Below are 20,852 nucleotides of genomic sequence, written 5' to 3' on the forward strand. Positions count from 1 at the left end.
GTGTTATACTTTTGATGAAATTTAGTACGCCTACCTATGCATTTTATAATGCAAGAGAATTTTCGTAACATTACCTAATATAAACATAATTCAATGTCGGTTAAATACATTAGATATAAATATTGAGGGTGATTCGCCAAACAAGTTCAACCAGCTTCTTTTTGTAATAATACAGATATTTAAAACCTGATTTTTAGAATTTTAAATAAATTCAAATAGGTACTCAGATTTGTATACCATTTAATAAGTGTCCTGCAGTGAAGAAAAATCCTGTACGTATTTTACCGGTAACCACCCCTTTTTTACTTTAAACTATTCAGTAGACAACTTTTTTGAAAATGTCCTTATATCTAAATTAAATTCGAACGAGTAGTTTCCGATTTATTAAACATTCGAATTTAAATTCCACAAACAAAACGTATACAAAAATATGGCTGTATAAGTGATATATATATATTTATGTATAGGTGGTATAAGTGGTTTTTAAATTTGCATTATTGAAGAAAAAAGGGATTGAGCATGCTTGGTGAATGACCCTGTAGGCCTTAATAATATTAAATGATTTAAATATTCTATATTTTAAATGTTTTATAGTTTTTTTAGGAGTTGTATACACTTATAAATAAAATATATATGAAAATTGCACTGTATTATAGCTATAAATAAAATTAAAACTGAAAAACTCGGTCTGATCTATAGTAAGTTTTAAGTGTATCTCATAATAAAGTAGGTAACCTGTTTTAGGTGTATTGCACTTGAAAGCCATGATAAATTATTGTGTTCATTAAAATAATTTTGAGGAATGTTTTGTGAAACTAAATTAATGTAGTTAGTTTTGTATTTATTGTGTTTAAGTCTAAAATTAGGTACATCATAAAAGAAGAAACAGTGGAAAATCACATAACTTAGTATGTAAAAATCGACATCTAAAATGTCTATAAATAACTCTAGATTAAAAAATAATACTGAACATTTTTACACCGTCAATACTAAATTACTCAATACTATTTGTTGGGAATTTCAGAATTTCGGAATTTTAGTTTTTTTTATTTTTAGTAATATGAAAGAATAACAAGATAATACAGGACTCGAAAAAGTCGTGTTTTTACTGTTTTTCTATGATTTTTCGATATTTTCATAACGAAATTTTTAAAAGTGTTAAAAATTGAAAAATTACCTCTCAAAAGAACAATTTAGGTAAAACGTATTATCTACTAGGGATGGATACATTAAACTGACCTAATCAGTATATTTGATTGACTTGATACATTATTTTTATATGAAAAAACTTCACTGTAAAACAATCATTTCCGCCCACTGCTCAATATCTAACATGAACATAATATGAATAATTTTCCCATTGTGTTTTATCAGTAAATAAATATTGGTTAATAATTATTTTGTCTATTGTTGCTTTTATTCTTTGCATTTTAAATGAATAAATATGTCGATGAGCAAGACATATAACAGTGTAAACTTTAAACGGAGTAGCTTGAAAAAAAAATACAATATACACCTTAAGCCACATAATATTAACATAATATATAATTAATTTGTTTCCTATGTAATTTTGTGTGTGGGGCAGAAGATATTATAAACATGGACACACACACACACACACACACACACACACACACACACACACACACACACATCGCCACTACTATCATCACTACATGCGGTCACGCGTGTGTATGATAGGTATGGGTTGCCTACGGGCTGTGGGTCATGTAGTTTCGTAAGATATTCACTTAATGTATTATCAGAGATAATATGCAGAATATTGAAATCAAAGTGCGCGTTTGGGTATTAAATAGCGGACACGGACACGATGAGGTGTTGTGGGCAGGTAGCAATTTCCCGTGATGGTAGAGAGGAAATTGAACAGACCGCTGTGGTGAAAAACGACAACGACGACGACGACGACGACCTTGCCAAGTGAATACCAACATGCCCAAACACCGTCAGAGTACCGAGGGATGTATTAAAATTATATTATCATATACAATATACATATATTATCATACATAATATACGCATATATTTAAACATACAAAGAGATGACCCGAGTTTTTCTTTTTCGGAGGAGGACGACGTGAAACGTTTCGCTATAAATAAAATAGGTACCGAATACATCCATCACCTGATCAGCATTTTTCGTTCAACACTTGGAAAGCAAACAAACAAGCTGTCTTCTCCACTCCTATATAGTCGATCCACCTTTTTATTAATTGATTTTTATTGATTTTTAGCAACTTAATATAAACCATGTTACCAAAAATACCCTCAGAGAAATTACTGCATTTTTAGATCCCAAGCTAGTCATCAATCCTTATTACAAGTTATTGAGATTAAAAACTATATTATTTTTCATTAACTTATATTTTTATTATATTTTATTATAATAACATACAACGACTTTTAATTAATCAGTTTAGTATTATTTTTTCAAACCAAAAGATTATAACATAATTATAGATCATATTAACGAAATATGATATCCATAAGATTATAAATTCTATGAAATGTATACATAAATTTGTGTTTTTGATAATAATAATATTGCAAACTCACCATTCCTGGTGGCCCCGTAAGTGTGTGAGTCTTACCACTTCCGGTTTGTCCGTAACAAAAGCAAGTGGTGTTGAAACCTTCAGCGGCCATCTCGATGAGCTTCTTGATGCCTGAATATTGAAATATGTCTTCTTGCGTGGCCGCCGGTTCAAATACGACATTAAAAGAGAACAGTTTAGATTTGGGCCCATTTGATCCACCGATTGTTTGAAATCCTTCCACCTAAAATATCACACATTAACATGAATATTATGACATATTTAAAATAAAAATATTAATAAATCATAATGTTTAAACAACAGTAAATAATTAATTGGATAACACGATTAGTGTTTAGATACATTACACAGCTTGCATATCGCATTATACCAATCGTTTAAAAATATTTAGTACAACTTTATTAGACTTAAGTTTTTAATAAATATTTTTAGATTAAAAGTGAACGAAGGTGCAAGATTTTTCAATTCCACAAAAACACTATTTAATTGTTAGTTGTGTTCCGTTTGTTTGTGCATATTGAAATTTATTCTAACTTATTTGTATGTGGCTTATTTAAAGAATTTCATGACAATATCTATAATAATATGTTGAACAATTATTATTTTGTAATCTGACACATTTTTTAAAATAATATTGATTACATATTCTTTTTGTAAGTATAATGGTTTTTGTATTTTATGGCATTGATGTTTTTGGAAAAACAGCATGAAAATAGTTCTTATTATTATGACATGAACATATGACAAAAGTCAATATTTATCACTCTTAAAATAAAAAAAGCTTGAATATTGAATATAATATTATTATTAGTATTTCATGTTAGTTTCAATTGTGTATGTGTACATAAGATATTTTAATATGAACTATCTTTGTAGTTAGGTGAAAATATGCATATTGTTTAAGTATAGAATGGATGTTTTTGACAAACATTTCTCTTTATTTAAAATAAAATTTTATTTTATTTTATGGAAACTTTTAGCAATAATAACATATATTTATCATAATTGCATAGGTGACAATTTGTATTCCCTCCATAATTTATTTCCATAGTTTCAACTTTCAGTTCTAAAACAAAAGTATTTAATTTTAAAATTAATTGTCGAAGAGAACATTTTTCTGAAAATGAAGTATACAAAGATTTGAGAAATCGAGAATAAAGAGTCAGCCCACTTAGATTTTTAAAAACATCTTAATGACTATCATGAAACTAAAACTAAATAATAATAATAATTATGGTTTTTGCAATACAATAAGTTATAAGCGACAGTATAAATGCTTATTTGCGAACTGTAAATTGCAATGTTTGTAATAACTAACTCATACATATATAATCCTTAATTTTATAACGTAATATTTAAATAAACCATAACATGATTTAAGAATACCTTAAAAATAGTAATATTCGTTACAGTTATGTAATGTCTATTACGTCATAATGTGTTTATGTATCTTAAGTAATAAATATTTATTTATTTAAATGTTGTATTTTATTACTTTACAACGATTATCAAGGATTGTTAAAGAAAAAAGTATTAATAATAAACTTGATAATTTAATATCTTTTTAGTACCCTACCTAAGTAAAAATTACTATTACAAAATGCAACAGTTTAGTATTATAGTTTATTCTATAATTTATTGATACATCTGTAGTATTTAAAAAAAAATTCTGGATTAAAATACAAAATGTTGTTAAGTGTTAATTTTTTTCACTTAAAAGTGAAGTAGACAAAAAACTTTAGTATTTTCATCCACTAATTAAGAACATGGGACACATTTTTAATGTCCTTGACTTACAAATCATTAATATTCTAATAATAAATCATAGTTAACTCGTTAAATACAAAACTAAAAAAACAAGTTATAAAAAGTTCTAACTCAGAAAAAATCACTATTTTTCCTAATTATAACATGATTTTTTTTTTATTGGTCTTTATTTCGCTTCGAAGATTTGGCAATTAGTGTTTCCTATATTTACATTATTGTAATTGCATATTAAAATTATTAAAATGTTAGAAATAATGTTAATAAACATTTTATCAAAAACAAAAGTTTTAAATTTGAAATTAGAGAAAAAAGAAGAATCATATAATACATCAAATATGAATATTGAATAATACACATGATAAGTACAAATAGTTTTTATTCATTTGACAACAATGATTATACATATAGTTTATTTATTATAATATACTTGTCATTGTAAGTGTTATAAGTTAATATTTCTATGGAAAGTCAAATTAATATAATTAAAAATATTTTACTACTTGAAAAACTATTAGTAAATTAAACTTAAAAAGAATTAGTATGACAGCCTTATGCAATAACTGAAAATGACGATTATTATGTTTGAATAAACAAATATTATTTATGCAAATTATCAATCAATTGATTCATTTTAAATAATATACAAAATTGAAATATGACTTAGGCTTTTACTATGCAATCGAGTGTAAAAATAATGTAAAAAAACAAATACATTTGTTTCAAATAAAGCTGTAGATAACTAAAAAATTACTATAAATAGTTGGTATTATTATTAAATTACATTTTATGTAATTAAAAAAATATAATATAACATTTTAATTATACAAATAATCAGTTGTATTGTAAATATGTAACTATACTGTACTCCAAGGTTAAATATGTTCCATTGCTTGTATTTCTTATTACATAAGCACAAGGCCGAAATATTCATATTCATAAAAATTGTGGATAAGTAGAAAGTTTATTGTTTAATAAAATATTTTACAATTTTAACAATATATTATATTTTTATTGCGATAAATATATGGATGAAAATAGATAAATATAATATTAATTATATTGACATTGTCATTTACCTTAAATTGTTTTCTTTATCTATATTTGTCAATAAAATAAAAATTATTATAAAAATCACAAAAATTATAATGCCATAATATTTATATCCAATTTATACATTCATTAAATTTGATATTATTACGAACAAACTACTCACGGGCGCTGTTAAATTGCATACTCAACACGCCGTGTGACTTTTGCATTCAATAATATAAAATATAATTATTATCAAGAGCGTATAGTAATCTCAATATTAATGATATGATGTTACATAGATAAAATTTAATTTAATTTTTCTACAGATACTGTATGTTTATTCTCATTCATTCAATACTTTTAAGTATGTCTGTTAAAAATATATAAGTTTTATAACTCACCAAAATTCGTCCATTTCCCGGAAATGTTACAATTGATGGTTCACTTGCTCTATTTTCTTTGGTGCTTAATGGTCGAGATCTGATATACAGAAATTATTGAATATTGATAAAATTATTGATGTGAACAATTTTTTCATTAATGGATAAAAAAAAATTAACTTTATTTGACTCACCTTACTATGACGTATATACCATTTTCTTGATCAGAGATATCGTTGTACGATCTGTTTAACGACCCAGTTGATTCGTTTAAGGATGAAAGAGAACTAAAATAAAAAACAATGTTCATTCAATGATACATTTTCAAGGTTTAAAATTGAACACGATAGTTTTACAAGCATCAAGGTAAGTATATTTGTTCATGTTGTATTATTCTTAAGTCATTCGAGTTATTATATGATGACAATGTAATTGATAGTTAAAATAACTTTCACAAATATATTTAAAGATCCTCGAAATTAATTGAATGCTATTGGTTTACCTTAACACACTTCTGTACATAGTATCTCATTCTATACCATCAAACATGTGATAAATTATTGTTTGTTGTACATATTGATTTTTTACTAAATGAACATTGGAGACCAATATTTCAACACGTTTTATTACCTAATAAAGTAGGTACTTTTGCATTGCATTTAAAATAATACTTATGTAGAAAAATAAAGCTACAATCTGAGTTATTGTAATCATATTTACATGAAACCCAGAACTTAATAAACTTTACCTGGCTTTTTTATTTGTATTCTTTAAAAGCAAAATAATTTTGTATTCAGGCTATTTAAAAAAAAAAGTTGCATGCTTTAACTCAATCTAACTATATAACTTTCAAATCAGAACAATTAAAATGTTTGAAAAGTATTTACTATTCTATTAATCTTTTCTTTTCTTTGTATTTTGAGTTTTAAAAATATTTGTAGGTATAATATATGAGTTAAAATTCTTTTGTCTTAATGGTTTTCAGAGTTCTGTGCTTATAAAAAAATGCATTGAAGATTTCACACCCTTTTGTGATCATTTATTGAAGAGTTAAAATTTTCAATTACGAATCGTATGGTTGTAACTAAATTTAATTTAAATTAGATGTATTATAACGAATTTTTCTTGGCTTATATAATGTACCTAAAATAATTAAAAATTTTTTTAAAGATATTTATTAATTATTATGCTTGGTTCTTGGTTATTCAATTTTTTGTGTGCATTAGGTTACATTAATTAATTTATTGGATAAGCTAATTAGCCAAACAATTAATTATTTATTTACTATTATAAAATACAGAATAAAATAAAATGTGGGAAATATTTTTAATGTGCTTGGTTATTTAGGTAATCGTACTTAGTATCCATACCTATATACCGAGTAAAAAATATTTTCACAAATAAAGCTGTCATGTTTGTTAATAAAAAACTTCAGAAGTTTTTTACGATTGTAATTTAAAACTATATAAATATCAAATAGGTACAAGTATTCACAAAGTTTCATAATATTTTGAATTATTCTTCATAATATGTTGAGTATTTGATCATTAGGTGCATAATCGTAATTAGCTTTCATTGCACATTAAGCAAAACAACATTTTGTCTCTTCGCCATTATCACTAGGTACATTTCGTATAAAATTGTGCTCCTAATCGCAAAAGGTACAGTTCATCATAGATTTGCTGGATGTATACTAAGGCATAACTAACCTATATTTAAATTATAATATTATTTTTCTGAATCGTTTGTAGGCAACGTTGGGTTAGGTATCGTTCATATTGTATGATAAGTTTATCGACGTTCTTTTTACGCTGAAAGTATAAGTATTTTAGATGGGTTTTTTGCGTTGTCGACGTTCACCTATGTGGCCAACCTCTAGCTATGGCACAATTTTCAGTTACTATTTGAAATTCAGATGAAATAACCCCTTGGGGGACTGCATACACACATGTAGGTTTAGGTTTAATGGTATATTGTTATTTCTTATGGTTATTTTGTTAAATTTTATTTTATTGATCTAAAGCCTGCCAACCATGACCATTAGCTGTTTGTAGAGGGAAACGATTGATTTGACACACATATTTGTATGTGTGGCAGAGATATGTTGCTTAAAACCCGAGTAGTCACCGATTCGAACGACTAGTACGTAAGCTCAGAGCGTGGCCGCAGATTGAGCAAACGACCTTGCCTCGCCAAGCCACACTTATGGTGATTTTAGTTGCTTATAAATGCAATATTAAAAGTCTAATGTAATAATAAATTTAGTGTAGTTATATATCGTTCTAACTTACCTACTTATTATAACCCAAACAATTATTTGAATGTTGCAAAAATACAAAACAATATTTAATCAATTAATTAGTATCAATTATTTTAATTAAGCAACCAAGATAATAAAATAATGTATTACTGAACAAAACGGATTGTTAGACAATAATTGTGCATTGTACATTTATAACTTTCAAAAACAAATACAAATAATTTTTTTCCTCGGTTAAAAGAAGCATGTAGAAACTTTTTGATTAAATTTGTGGTAGGTAAACCTAAAAATGTTTTGAATAAAAATCGTTTTACCTACCTACAAATGTCAAATGTAATGAAAAATTCAAAATTGCATATATAAACTATTTTTAATATCTAAAGTACCTACTTAGTATTTTCATAGTATCATTTTTAGTACATAGATTTGTATCATTAATTTATGATTTGAGTTTAGTAAATACTTTATCATATTTTATTGTGTTGTTTTTTCTTTTTCATAATTATATTGAATTATTAATCTTATAATAGTTTTAATTTTATCCACTAAAACTACTATACAATATTTTAAATATGTGAATTATTGTCATACCTCCAACTTTCTAAATAAAAGCCATATACCTAAATATTAAATTATATCTACAAATTTATGATTATTTTGATACTTAAACTTGCCACAAATTAAAATATATAACACATCTATTGTTTTAAGATTTCTATTGTATTATCCCATTAAACACATAAATGACTATAATATAATAATTATTAGAAATAGATGTACAGATATTTAAATATCTTTATTTTTTCAATTTCAGAGATCATTTTAGATTCTAAGCGATGATATTAGTTTTACAATTATGTTTTTTTCGCTCGTCATTGCTTTTTTGAGCAGTAAAAATATTCAATTTTCAATTTTGAGGTTTATTTTTGGTAAGAAATTTGATTTTAAAGGTATTTTAAGAGTACCTAAATGGTTAATGGTTAAATGGTATTTTAATACTTTAAAAAATAATATGTTAAACTAAAAACGATTTATTTAATAACGGAATATTTACACAATACCATCTTCAAAAAAAAATTCATTTCGTTTTTTGGCTGTAAATCAAAAATAAATAACTGTAGAGTAGATACTCGAATTGTTTACCAAATATTTAGGTATAATATAAAAATTTATTTTAATTCTTTGTGCTTTTTAAAAACATTTGAAATTGTCGACTTATTTTAGTTTTTTCATTTGATTTATGATGATAAGATTTTTCTTTGCAAAAAACATAAAGGTTTAATACATATTTAGTTTTCTAAAGATAGAGAATGGTCCCAATGTTAAACTGTTTGAAGTTCGAATGTTGACGTAAGACATGATGGTTTAATCCTTCTTATGGTACGTACTAATTAAGAATTGACTTTCATGTAATAACAATAGCAGAATATAGAAATTATTATATGTTGTATGCGATCAGAAATTTTTGTGGAACATTTTGAAAATTGTATTAACATACCTACTGTATAAAAAATAATTTACAAATTGTACCTAATACAAATAAATTATATAATACTCTTAAAATAGTGATTGAGATGTCGTTACCACTCAGAATTGTTTTCACTATGAATTATGATTTATCATTGAATTCAAATTTAACACATCCATTACAGTGACCTACTTAATTATTTATGAGGTCTACTTGAAATTAACTGCGAAGCAGACCATCATCTCAGGTTTTAAAAAAAATATTTTTTCGATTTATGTTGATATATTCAGTTAAATATACCTCTGTATTTTAAAATTAATCGTTTCATGGATTTGTTATAATTAAAATATACAGACATTTAAGATAAATAGACATAAATATAATATATTTTAATATTTTAACGATTTTTGAATATAGGTTATGATAATGGTTGTTATGTGAGAAATGTTTTAGTTTCTGAATCTAATAATATTATATTAATAATAATAATTTGAAATTGGATACATTTTAGGATTTTAGGATTTTTTGTATTCAATTTTTAAAACGGTTTTTAATGTTAAAAGTCATCAACGTTGTAGTTTAAAAGATTATTTATAAAAATATAGTCTGTTATTAGCTTAGTGTCAGAAATATACTGCGAATATTATCATTGTAGTCGTAATTATTTTTAATGAGATTATCAAATTATTTTATAATTAAAAAGTCTACCTTTCAATTTATTTAATAATAATGAGAATTTTTTGTATCTATTCTTAAATTACTGTATTATTGAACATAATGATGATCAACATCGCTTATAAGAAAATATGATGACATATTAATTCCAAAAATCAAATATAATGCCTTTTATACACTCAACTGTCGCTAACTTCACCATAACAATAACATGATGTGAAATGAGATTAGTTCGATTTATTTTTCAAAATGTGCTTGTAATACTAATTCACTAGAATGTAGGTATTTATTATTAATAATGCATTTTATAGAACTTATAATTTATATGTATTATTATTTATAATTTGCATAATCGTTATAAAAATAAGGTTGACCCCATATAATAGAATACTAAAAAAATTGGAAAGGCTAAATTCCTATTCAAAATATGTCAATTAAGGTTGTATGTGAACTAAGTTATGCTGGTGATGACGTTTAATTTGCATAATATGTTATACCATATTATAGTGTATATCACATTAGATTATTTTGGTTATAATTTGGTTTTGTAGATAGGTTTTTTAAAAGTTATATAAAATTAACCAGAGAGAGTTAAACGTGGTTGCTTAATAATTCGGGAAAAAGTCTGCTGCAGAAAAACATTCTGGATATTGGGTTTATTAAAATTTGATAGATCACATTTATTAAAATCTACTTATAGAAAAAATATTATTGGCAATTTGCAATTTTGAAAATTATTATAACAACACAAAATTATGAATGAGAAGTAGTATTAATTAGAAAGTCAGTACCTTAATCCAGTTTATGGTGTAAAGCAAATATTTTAGTTTTTTGTAAAATTTAACATACTAACATGTGATAATAGGTCTTTTTTACCGCTGTATACAATTTATCATCATAATGTATTATACGTATTAAAAAAGTACATTAAGACATTTGCTGTACCTACATCATAAACTTGCAGGGTTACTGACTTTCCAATTAATTTTTTTTGATTACAATTATTATATTATGAAGAATGAGTAGGATTTTCTTTCTATTAATTTATGGTATGCATGATAATTAAAATACTTTTAAGAATACTTTTAATTTTAATAATATAGCTATAAGATTATTTTATTAGGTTGGAAGTTAGTTAATATGCATTGAAATATGTTTACATAAAGTTAATTAAAATTTAAAAATAGATTTTTTTAAATTTATACATTTTGATTGATCAATCTTTATGGGACCTAATATATATATTATATAGGTTAGTAAAAATACCTAACCTATATATTATATTAACTGTGCTATAATACCTTGTAGGATAAACATTATTTAATAGTTTGAAATTAAATTAAAATATTTAAATAACGAAGTATACTTAGCGATATTAAAGTTTTATGAGCCTTTTTTATCTGTACATCCTGCGTTCATTACACCTCCGCATAGATGATAGAACTTATATGTTTTATAATAACTATATTAAAATTAGACATAAACTTACTTGTCGCTATATTTTGAATTTTCTTTCATTTTTCCTGCCATTAATCCATAGTTAAATTCTCAACAATATGCTGTGGCTGTGATTAAACGTTCCTATTTAATATCATAAAAACAAAACAAAAAAAATAATAAGTATAAAAGTTCACGTAAAGTGTACACGGGAAAAAAATGTGCGCGCGTTGTGACGATGGGCACTAGGTAACTGAGTTGAAAAAAAACACAACATTTGCTTTAGCAGTCTATATCACGTATACGTGTTTGCATATACATAATATATCGGCCTGGAAGTGGTGGTATTTGGCATGTGTGTGTGTGTGTGTGTGTAAGTAGAAAGGGTGAAATCGAACATCCATCTATTAACGCGTAGTGGGGTGTACGTTGATATTTCCATGAAGCCTTGGGCCGAGGACAGCTAATGCACATATTTGTTACTACTAATTGCACTTTGCACGTACCTACCTAATATTGTATCCGATCAACAATTTTGATTGCACGTAAGCAAATAACGTACCATACTTGAAATTAAATTAATGTAGTTAATTTTTCAAATAATTGTACCTATAAAAAAATATTTACTTAATGATGAGTCAGTTCTTCGAATACTATTAAGTATTTAAGTGATTCATAGTTTTAGATTTTAACACTAATTAGTATACTCATATGGTGATGTCGTTTGTCAATCGATGTTATTCCATGATATTTTAAAAATATAGAGACTGTTATACCCACTTCAAGTAATAAAATAAGTTGGAAAAATAAACTCAACTCATGGATTATATTATTTCATGTGAGATTTATATTTAAGTTTATATACCAACAATTACGCATGAATTAGAGCATGAATATGTAATTACCTTTATAGTTAGTGCTTTTTTCGTGATTCATCAATGTAGCATTTGAGTACCTTTAAATCAATTTACAAGATTAGATTGTATCTGATAAGAATATTCAATTATTTATAACTAGCGATTATTTTTATCTACAGAATATTTAATTGAGTTCTGCAACTAGGTTTGCATTTTATTTTAAACAATCAGTGAGGCAAACAATAAATTTTAATGAAATTATGAACTCAATGAGCATAATATGAAGCATAGAATTCTAAAAACAATTATTAATTTTTTTTTCAAGATTTTAACATAAATATTTAATATAGGTACCCTTTATTGTATAAAAAAGTAACAGGCAAGATACGAGTAATTATTTTAAGTAAAAAAATTGCTTACATATTATACCATTTTGATCGTTAGCATTCGTAAATTAATTTGTTCTTACATAACTAACTAAATCCATCATATACATAGCCACCATAAATATCTTTAATGAATAGCTGCATCAAATGCAGAGTAAGGTCTCACGGTTTGACTGGGTTATGAAAATCGACATTTTATATCCTTTGTTTCAATTCTATAAATGCTGTGTTATACACATTTTTATAAGCGACGTAGCATCAAGCGTAGGAATTCAAGTATTGATGAACTTTTTTAGAACGCAAAACTTTTGAAGAGCGGAACGACATCAATTATTTCAAAATATAGTCTTTTATAATTACATTTCATCGTTTTTCAGAAACTTGATAAGCTTTTGCCTATTATAACGATCAGATTGAGTATAGAGGGATGCATTAAATTGATGATTGTATTTTCAACCGACATAGTTTAAATTGATGATCAACTACTAATCAGAGCCGGTAAAACAGGCGATTTTTACACCGGAATATCCCCCCAGCCTTTAAAAATAAATTAAAACATATTTACCCCTGGGGGTAAAAACATTTTAGGGTATTAGAAACCTATGACACGGGTCTTAAAATGGTCCCGTTGGCTCAAACCTAAGACCGGGTTGACCTAATATATATATTATCATTTTAGATATTATAGCTATAAATATCTCGAGAAAATAGTATAGCACCCACCTACGTCAAAATATCATGGATTTGATAAAATAATGGATCATTAAGTGTATATTTATTTATATATTAATATAATTGTATAGTTATCTGTAGAATATAATATACACTCGACCCTTGTCATTATTGTTTGCCGGTCGATCCGTCCGGATTCGTTTGCTATTGTCCACCGTTGTTCGTCCCCATGTAGGCGTCGGTAAGGACAGGTTTGCAGCGCGTATTTTGTATTTTCGTGTACCTTGCTGACGTTAGATTTGGATTTCTCCAAATTACTTAATCATTTTAGATTCTTCTTCACACTCTAAAAGTTAAAAAAACTGAAGCATTTTACTGCTTAAAAATGTGATGACAAACTCAAATAAAATAATTAAAAAAAAACCATACTTCATTGTAAGCAATTCAAACAAGATGAGAGCTGTCCTAGGAAGTCTGCCAGATGTGAAACATTGAAATTATTTTATACAGAAAATATATACGAACGTTGAAAGGATAGTTTATTAAAGGAAATAAACATAATGGTATAATCGAAAAAAAAATATTCAGATATTTTAAGAAAATATTCTTTATTTTGAAGACACATTAGATGTTTCGACCGTGGCGACGCGTCTCCACGCCAACATCCGGTCTCCGGTCGCTGCATTAAATGTTTCATTTCAAAAATGATATATGTATTGCTTCCCTAAGAATCAAAAAAATTTGACTTAAAATTTTTGTTATTCTTTAACCTGATGAAAAAATCAAAAAATGATCGCAATATAATAGTTTGTCAAATCAATAGTTCTAAAATATGTATTTTTTCAGGAAAAAGAATAAGTTGTAACTGATAAAAATATGAATGGAGAAAAAAAATATCACCTTTGTGAAACTAATATTATATTCCTTGCCATGTTCGAAATTCAAAAGTATAAAAAATTTCTATTGTGTAGAATTTTACTGGAGATAAAGTTGTAACAAGAACAAGTTCATTGAAACTACATTTTCTATAATAATATATTTTACCTTTTGTTTTGCAAATATCATAGGGCCAAAAATCACTGCTGCGCACTTTATGAAATGAAATCAATAGTTCTTGAACTAAATATTATCTTTTTCATATTATATAATAATGTTCAGCTTGTGGTTATAAAAAAATAAGATCCAATGTTGGATTACAAGGAACTGATTTTATTTTTAATGTTTAAAAATAATTACATCAACTTTATGAATTCTGGAATCATAATACGTCAAAACTCAAAATATATGATTGGTTTTTTTTTTTTGGATTAAGGCTTCAACTACTAAAAGATCATTAACCTGGTACTGTGTGGGGGGGGGGTATGGTTGTTCAGAACACGTTTGTATGCGTGGCAACGATGTGTTGCTAAATACCCGGATGGTCACCCATCCGAGTGCTAGCAACGACCCAGAGCGTTGCCCTAGATGGAGCGTACGGCCATGCCTCACCAAGCCACATAATTACTTTTACTTTTAAACTATTTACCGAATTTCCTATTTGTTAACCACCCAAGAAACAAATATAAAAAAAATATATCAGTAATCCTCAATGTAAAAAGCAAGGAGTGCAATAGATAGAGAAAAAAAAATAAATGTCGAAACTTTCACCCTGTATACTGAATTAGATGTTGTTACATTGTTTTTAATAATTAAGCAACTGTACAGAAATAACAGATTCATTTAAAGCCGGGAAGTCCGGATATCCGTTGGAACAAAAATAACTTTTGATATAATTTTCAAGGTACAAAATTGTTTTAAAACATTACATATTGAATACTTAAAGAATTTTTTTGTTTAGTCAAAAATTACATTAGCAGAATTAAAAAAAGAACAATTTAAATTAATAGAACCAACGTTATATTTGGTGTTATAAATTTATAATATTATATAACATTTTATTTTATTAATGAATGGGTTACTGTCATAATGAATTTAAGTATTAATGACTAAAAATTATTTGTATTATTGTGTCGAACACAAATACAATTTTTAAGGATTGATAGATCATTTTAGATTTGGAGCGGAGCAATTAATGTTTTGATTTTATATTGTGTGTTTTTTATTTTATTTTGTGTCCGTCATCACGTTTTGGGATAGTAAAAGTGCTTCGATTTTCTTCAACAACATCCTTTCTGGTAAGGAAATTGAATCTAGTTAGTAAATGGGAGGGGGGGGGTTAAAGAGGTGTCAAAAGTAAAATATTCCCAATCGTTTTCAAAAGCGGCAGGAAAAATGAACAAAAAATTAAGGAAAAACTGGAAAATAGATTTTGGTTTTTGATGTATCTCTAAAAAAATGTCGTAGATTCAAGAAGTTTTCATTGAATATTTATATCCACGTTTTCTATACACCATACAATTTTCAAAATATTTTGACTCATGTTAAACCATTTATAAGCATAAGACATTTTCCATTATTATTGTTTTTTTTTAAAACAAATGTCGATAAAAAATTTTTGCTCTGTCAATAAACTTGAAAATGTAATACAAAGTTTTTCGTAAGTTGTTGTTACTGAGAATTAAAAAAAAGTTCAGCGTAAATCCTTAATAATATTTTACCAGCGTTTAAATTTAGAATTTTGAAATAATACCTAAAAATCACGAAAATTATTTTGTGTTGGAAATTCATAAAAAAATTTCTTTTTATATCTAAGATTTTAAAACTTAAAATAATTTTCCTTATAAGATTGTCTACAGTTATCAAAAAATAAAAATTCTACCGAAAACTCAAATTAAATTTTTATGTGTGTTGAAATTTTTACAACATTGGATATTTACTCCATTTTTCATATAGCAATTTTCTTATTTCATTGTAATTCAAAAACGAATAACTGCAGCTTCTTGATATTTATACTATATATTTATATATCAATTTATATAGTTTTTTTGAGCCGTTTACAGACTTTTTCAATTTTCAAATTTTTTTAGTTTTTTTTCTAATAATTGCCAATACGTTTTATTTGTTTGGTCAAAAAGCTTGAAAATGTAATACAAGGCTCCTGGTATATATTTACAATATCGATTACAAAATATTAAAAATGCGTAAGCAGGGTTTTTTATAAAAATTTTAAATTCAAATTTTTGACAAAATTCATACTACCTATTCAAAATTTACAAATAATTTTATAGCTAAGGGTTGAATATTTAAAACAACCCCTCCTGCATGTAAGTTATCCTGTAACCAACAAATCTAAAAATATATAAACACAGTTTTTTTTATGTTCAAATGTGGGCGAAATTCCATATTAAATAACCAAGAACAATGATTTATGTTACTTCGTTGTAAATTAAAAATATTATTCGTGGTTACTTGAAACTTTTAAAGTATATTATAACATTTTGTACACACAATGACTTTTCTAACGTATTTTTTGGACAAAAATGAATTTAATCTACTGTAGTACTAATGTTTACTAGTAAAATAAATTACTTTAATCACAATAATTTCATTAAATATACTAAGTAATATTGTATGCTGACAGTTCGTCTTCGCTCATAATCGTTTTTAGTATACAAGGTTTTTTTATCACTGAATTCAAATTTAACACCATCCATTACAGTGATCCGCTTGTAATCTACTGTGCAGAGAGTGACATCCATTTACCCGTTTTTTGAACTTGTAGACAGCATATTAATATAATTTATGAAAATATCGTTGTTTGCCAATTTTCAAATACCTAATAAATGGGGAACAGGTTTGTCTATAATATTATGTAATAAAAAATAATTAATAAACTTCATCATTACATGTAATTATTAAGTTATGTAATATATTTACATGTTAGTGGTATACATCATGGTGTTTCTTTGTATAGGCACATTGCCATACTATTGTGTTGTTTGTATAATCATGATTTTGCAAGTTCAATTAATCCTAAAAAATATCCAAAGAGCGCTCGGTGACTAAAATAATCGATGATTGTTTATCCTAAAAACAGCTGTTATTACAGCTATAATACAAGTCTAATGGTAAACAAAATACAAAAATATGTAGATTCTCGAATATTAATTATTAATTAAACGCCATAAATGAAGTACACCAGATGGTTAAAGATTAAGCAAGTGTTGTAAAATCAATACTTTATGATACGAAGAATACGTTAATGGACGTGTAAGCACTAATCAAACATGCATAATGTAAAATATACTGTGAAAATAATAAATTTGGAAGAATCGATAACTGTACTCTATAATACACGGTGGTTATTTTAACAGAAAACACAATCATTATTTAGAAAGGTATAAATATTTGTGAAAATATTTTCTACACAAACAAGATAATTTATGTTCGTAACAAAACAAAATTTGAAAAAAAATTTTATTTTCTATTATTAACACATTGCATAACATGAGGCAGATCATTTTTCTGAATTTTGAGAGAGTAGTTAATGAATCATAAGTAGTTCAGATGAGTGGAGCTAAGAACGTGTGGCACGGGTGTAGCCCGGCAAATATTAGTCCACTGTTCGCTAGAAACAATATTTATACACGTCTTATAAGTTATAATTAATTAAATACTGATTCAAAATTCAATTTTATACATTGAAATTCTCAGAAAAATATTTGCTTCAAAATATAAAATGAATAAAAATATCGACTCGTGAAAGTGAAATAAGTACAGAAAGTTAAATAAAACAAAATTATAGGTAGTTATTAATTTTCCGTAGAGTACCTAGGTGTCGAGTGGGTCACAGTAAATTTGAACACAATGATAAATAATTGCTTTCGAAGTATGATTCTGAGTAATGATATCAGCCTATATTATAACTAGGCAAGTAAATTTTTATGAAATTATTGCTATTAAAATAGCTATTAATGCTATTAATTGTTCTATTAAGTAATACAATAGTATTTTAGTATCAAATTTTCGCTGTCTTGACTATTTTCGTTAAAATTCTTTGTAGGTTTTTAAAAAGAATATTGTAAATAATGTATTTTCTAAATTTTTGAAATAGCATATGGACATCTACTGAGGAACCTTTCATTACATTTTAAACTTTTTAAATGAGCACAATTTTTTTATCGTTGGTTATAAAGAATAAAAAACCAACAATTTAAAATGTCTATCCCCTTAAAAAGAGTCCAACTATTTTGAAAACTTTATCGTGTATAGCAAAGGATTATATGAGCATTTGGTGAATTATTCAAGTATCCACTAGTTACGACACTAAAAAAAATCGATATTATCGAAAACTTCCATTTTTTAAAATTTATTTTGTTTGACCGACGCTTTTGAAAAGTACTGGGAACATTTCATTTTGACATCATAAAAGTACCGTCTAGATCTAGTATGATATCAGGAACCACACTCAAAATTGAAAATGTAAGTATTATTTCGATTACTTAGGTATCATGTATACAATATACATGCACACAAAAAAAAACAACACATCATTGTAAAATCAGTATATTCATAGCTTCGTTCAAAATGCAAAATTTTAGCTGTCATTCAAAAAAATTAAAAATTAAAAACTAAAACAATATAACCATAAAAATAGTAAAAAATAAATTTTATGTTAATCATTTTATTTCTAGTTATTTCAAATTGAGTTAAAAAATATTTCAATAAACGTTTATATTTTTTGAGAAATGAGTATTTACCTCCTTGTAGACACGATATATTTTATTTCAACAAAACGAGAACGAATTGCAATATAAATATAACTACTCATTTCGACTGGGAGATTTAAATGATACGTGATGCTTTTATCTAGTAAAAAAAAAAAAAACATGCATAATGTAGAGTAAAATTCGAGTGTAATGCACATCAAATTTATGTTGCCATAAAAACTGTAAAACCATAATTCTCCATCACAGAGAATTTTTGTATCCAACTCTATCTAGGCCCGCATGTAGAGTACGCGACTAAAGTTCCTTCGTCCATAACTCATATTTCATTAAATTAACGTATTTTCGGGTCACGTATTTTCTTCAGTCGTTGAAATACATATTTCCCTTTACATAATATGGAAGTTTCAATATTAATTATCTAGAAATTATGTTATAAGCTTCGTACAAGTATTGTCTCGGTAATTCGGAACACACAGAGCATTTGTCTTAATGTTTGTGATGACAGTATTACATTTACAATGCTATTTTACAGGAGTCTAATTATTAATTGTACTGTACTATATCACATATGTGACGAAGCATCTAAATAAAGGAAGGAGGGATTTAAATTTTATACTTTACCACTATTTTCAAAGCAAATTTAAACCAATAGCGGAGTATGATAAATTAAAATAATTACAACTTATTTGGTTTTTAGTCCAGTATATAGGCAATCGACCTTTTTATAATACAATTCACGAATTCCCGTTATGTTTAAAAAAAGCACCATACATCAAATTCAATTGGATGAGTTATGTTTTTAACAATTTTAACATCAGTACAAATAGCAATTAAGTTTTTCGTGTTTGTCGGTGGTCACAATTTCCTTTTTATTTGTTTCGTTAACAATAATTCGCACCTAAAATATAACATTATTGATTTTTAAAATTATTTAACTATTTATTTTTATTTAGTTTAAGACAAAACTATCTATGTAGGTACCTACATTGTACAACAAATCAAGATATCAGGATGGTGAATTGCATAATTGCGCAGTAGACGAGTATAGACAGTGAACTGAGAAGTTACAAGGTGTAGAGAATTTTCGCGATTTTTCAACAAAGGACTTGAACTGTCATTAGTTTGCTCTGTCGTCTTCTAGTGGATGCAGTTGGTGTCCGTGTCAGCGATGTGAGATGGAGCTAAATCCTTAACTGTAAAAATTACTATTTTGTAAGTTACCGGACGTAGACGGTTTGCTTGGAAGAAGTTTCACGCTATGGCTACTGAGGCTTATAATCTTCGGGGTTAGTTTTTGGTTTGTGCCTTTATTATCGATAACGCGTTGTGAGTCCAAGTGTTTAGTAGTTGGCCGAAAACGGCTTTTCTAGAGTATATTATGGCCGGATGTCGATGGTTTGATAAGTTTATCGTTGAAATAATTCCCCCCCCCTCCCCCGGGTAGTTTTTTGTCGTTTATGTGATCAGTTTTTTTTTTTATCTAACTCAATATCTTCAAGAGTAACAGTGGTCTTGACGAGTTTAGGGTTGAAAAGAAAGTGTGTACCTATTGGTCAATCACAACTCTATAAATACAAGGCGTCTGGATATGTTTCAATATAATAAATGTGACCAAAATAACATGACGGAAAAATACAGTTTTTGTGTCATACTGCGTACAGGGCAGTACAATATCGTCATTCTTGATTGATTTTAAAATATATTACATAAAAAATTTATAGCCTATATAAAAAAAA

At 26.4% G+C, this 20,852-nt stretch overlaps 1 protein-coding gene across 1 annotated transcript in view; it reads right to left on the minus strand.

Moving 5' to 3' along the window:
- LOC111032379 (kinesin-like protein KIF12) overlaps window positions 1–11,685 on the minus strand; it is a 43,850-nt gene extending 32,165 nt beyond the window's left edge. Inside the window, exons 1-4 of the mRNA XM_022312678.1 lie at window positions 11,645–11,685; window positions 5,947–6,039; window positions 5,774–5,852; window positions 2,575–2,796 (exon numbers count right to left, since the gene is read on the minus strand). Of these exons, the coding sequence (XP_022168370.1) occupies window positions 2,575–2,796; window positions 5,774–5,852; window positions 5,947–6,039; window positions 11,645–11,685 (435 nt within the window). The remainder of the gene's footprint in view (window positions 1–2,574; window positions 2,797–5,773; window positions 5,853–5,946; window positions 6,040–11,644) is intronic.
- Between the last annotated feature and the right edge of the window lie 9,167 nt (window positions 11,686–20,852).

The sequence above is a fragment of the Myzus persicae genome, unplaced genomic scaffold (assembly GCF_001856785.1).
Source record: "Myzus persicae strain clone G006 unplaced genomic scaffold, MPER_G0061.0, whole genome shotgun sequence".
Lineage (NCBI taxonomy): Eukaryota > Metazoa > Arthropoda > Insecta > Hemiptera > Aphididae > Myzus > Myzus persicae.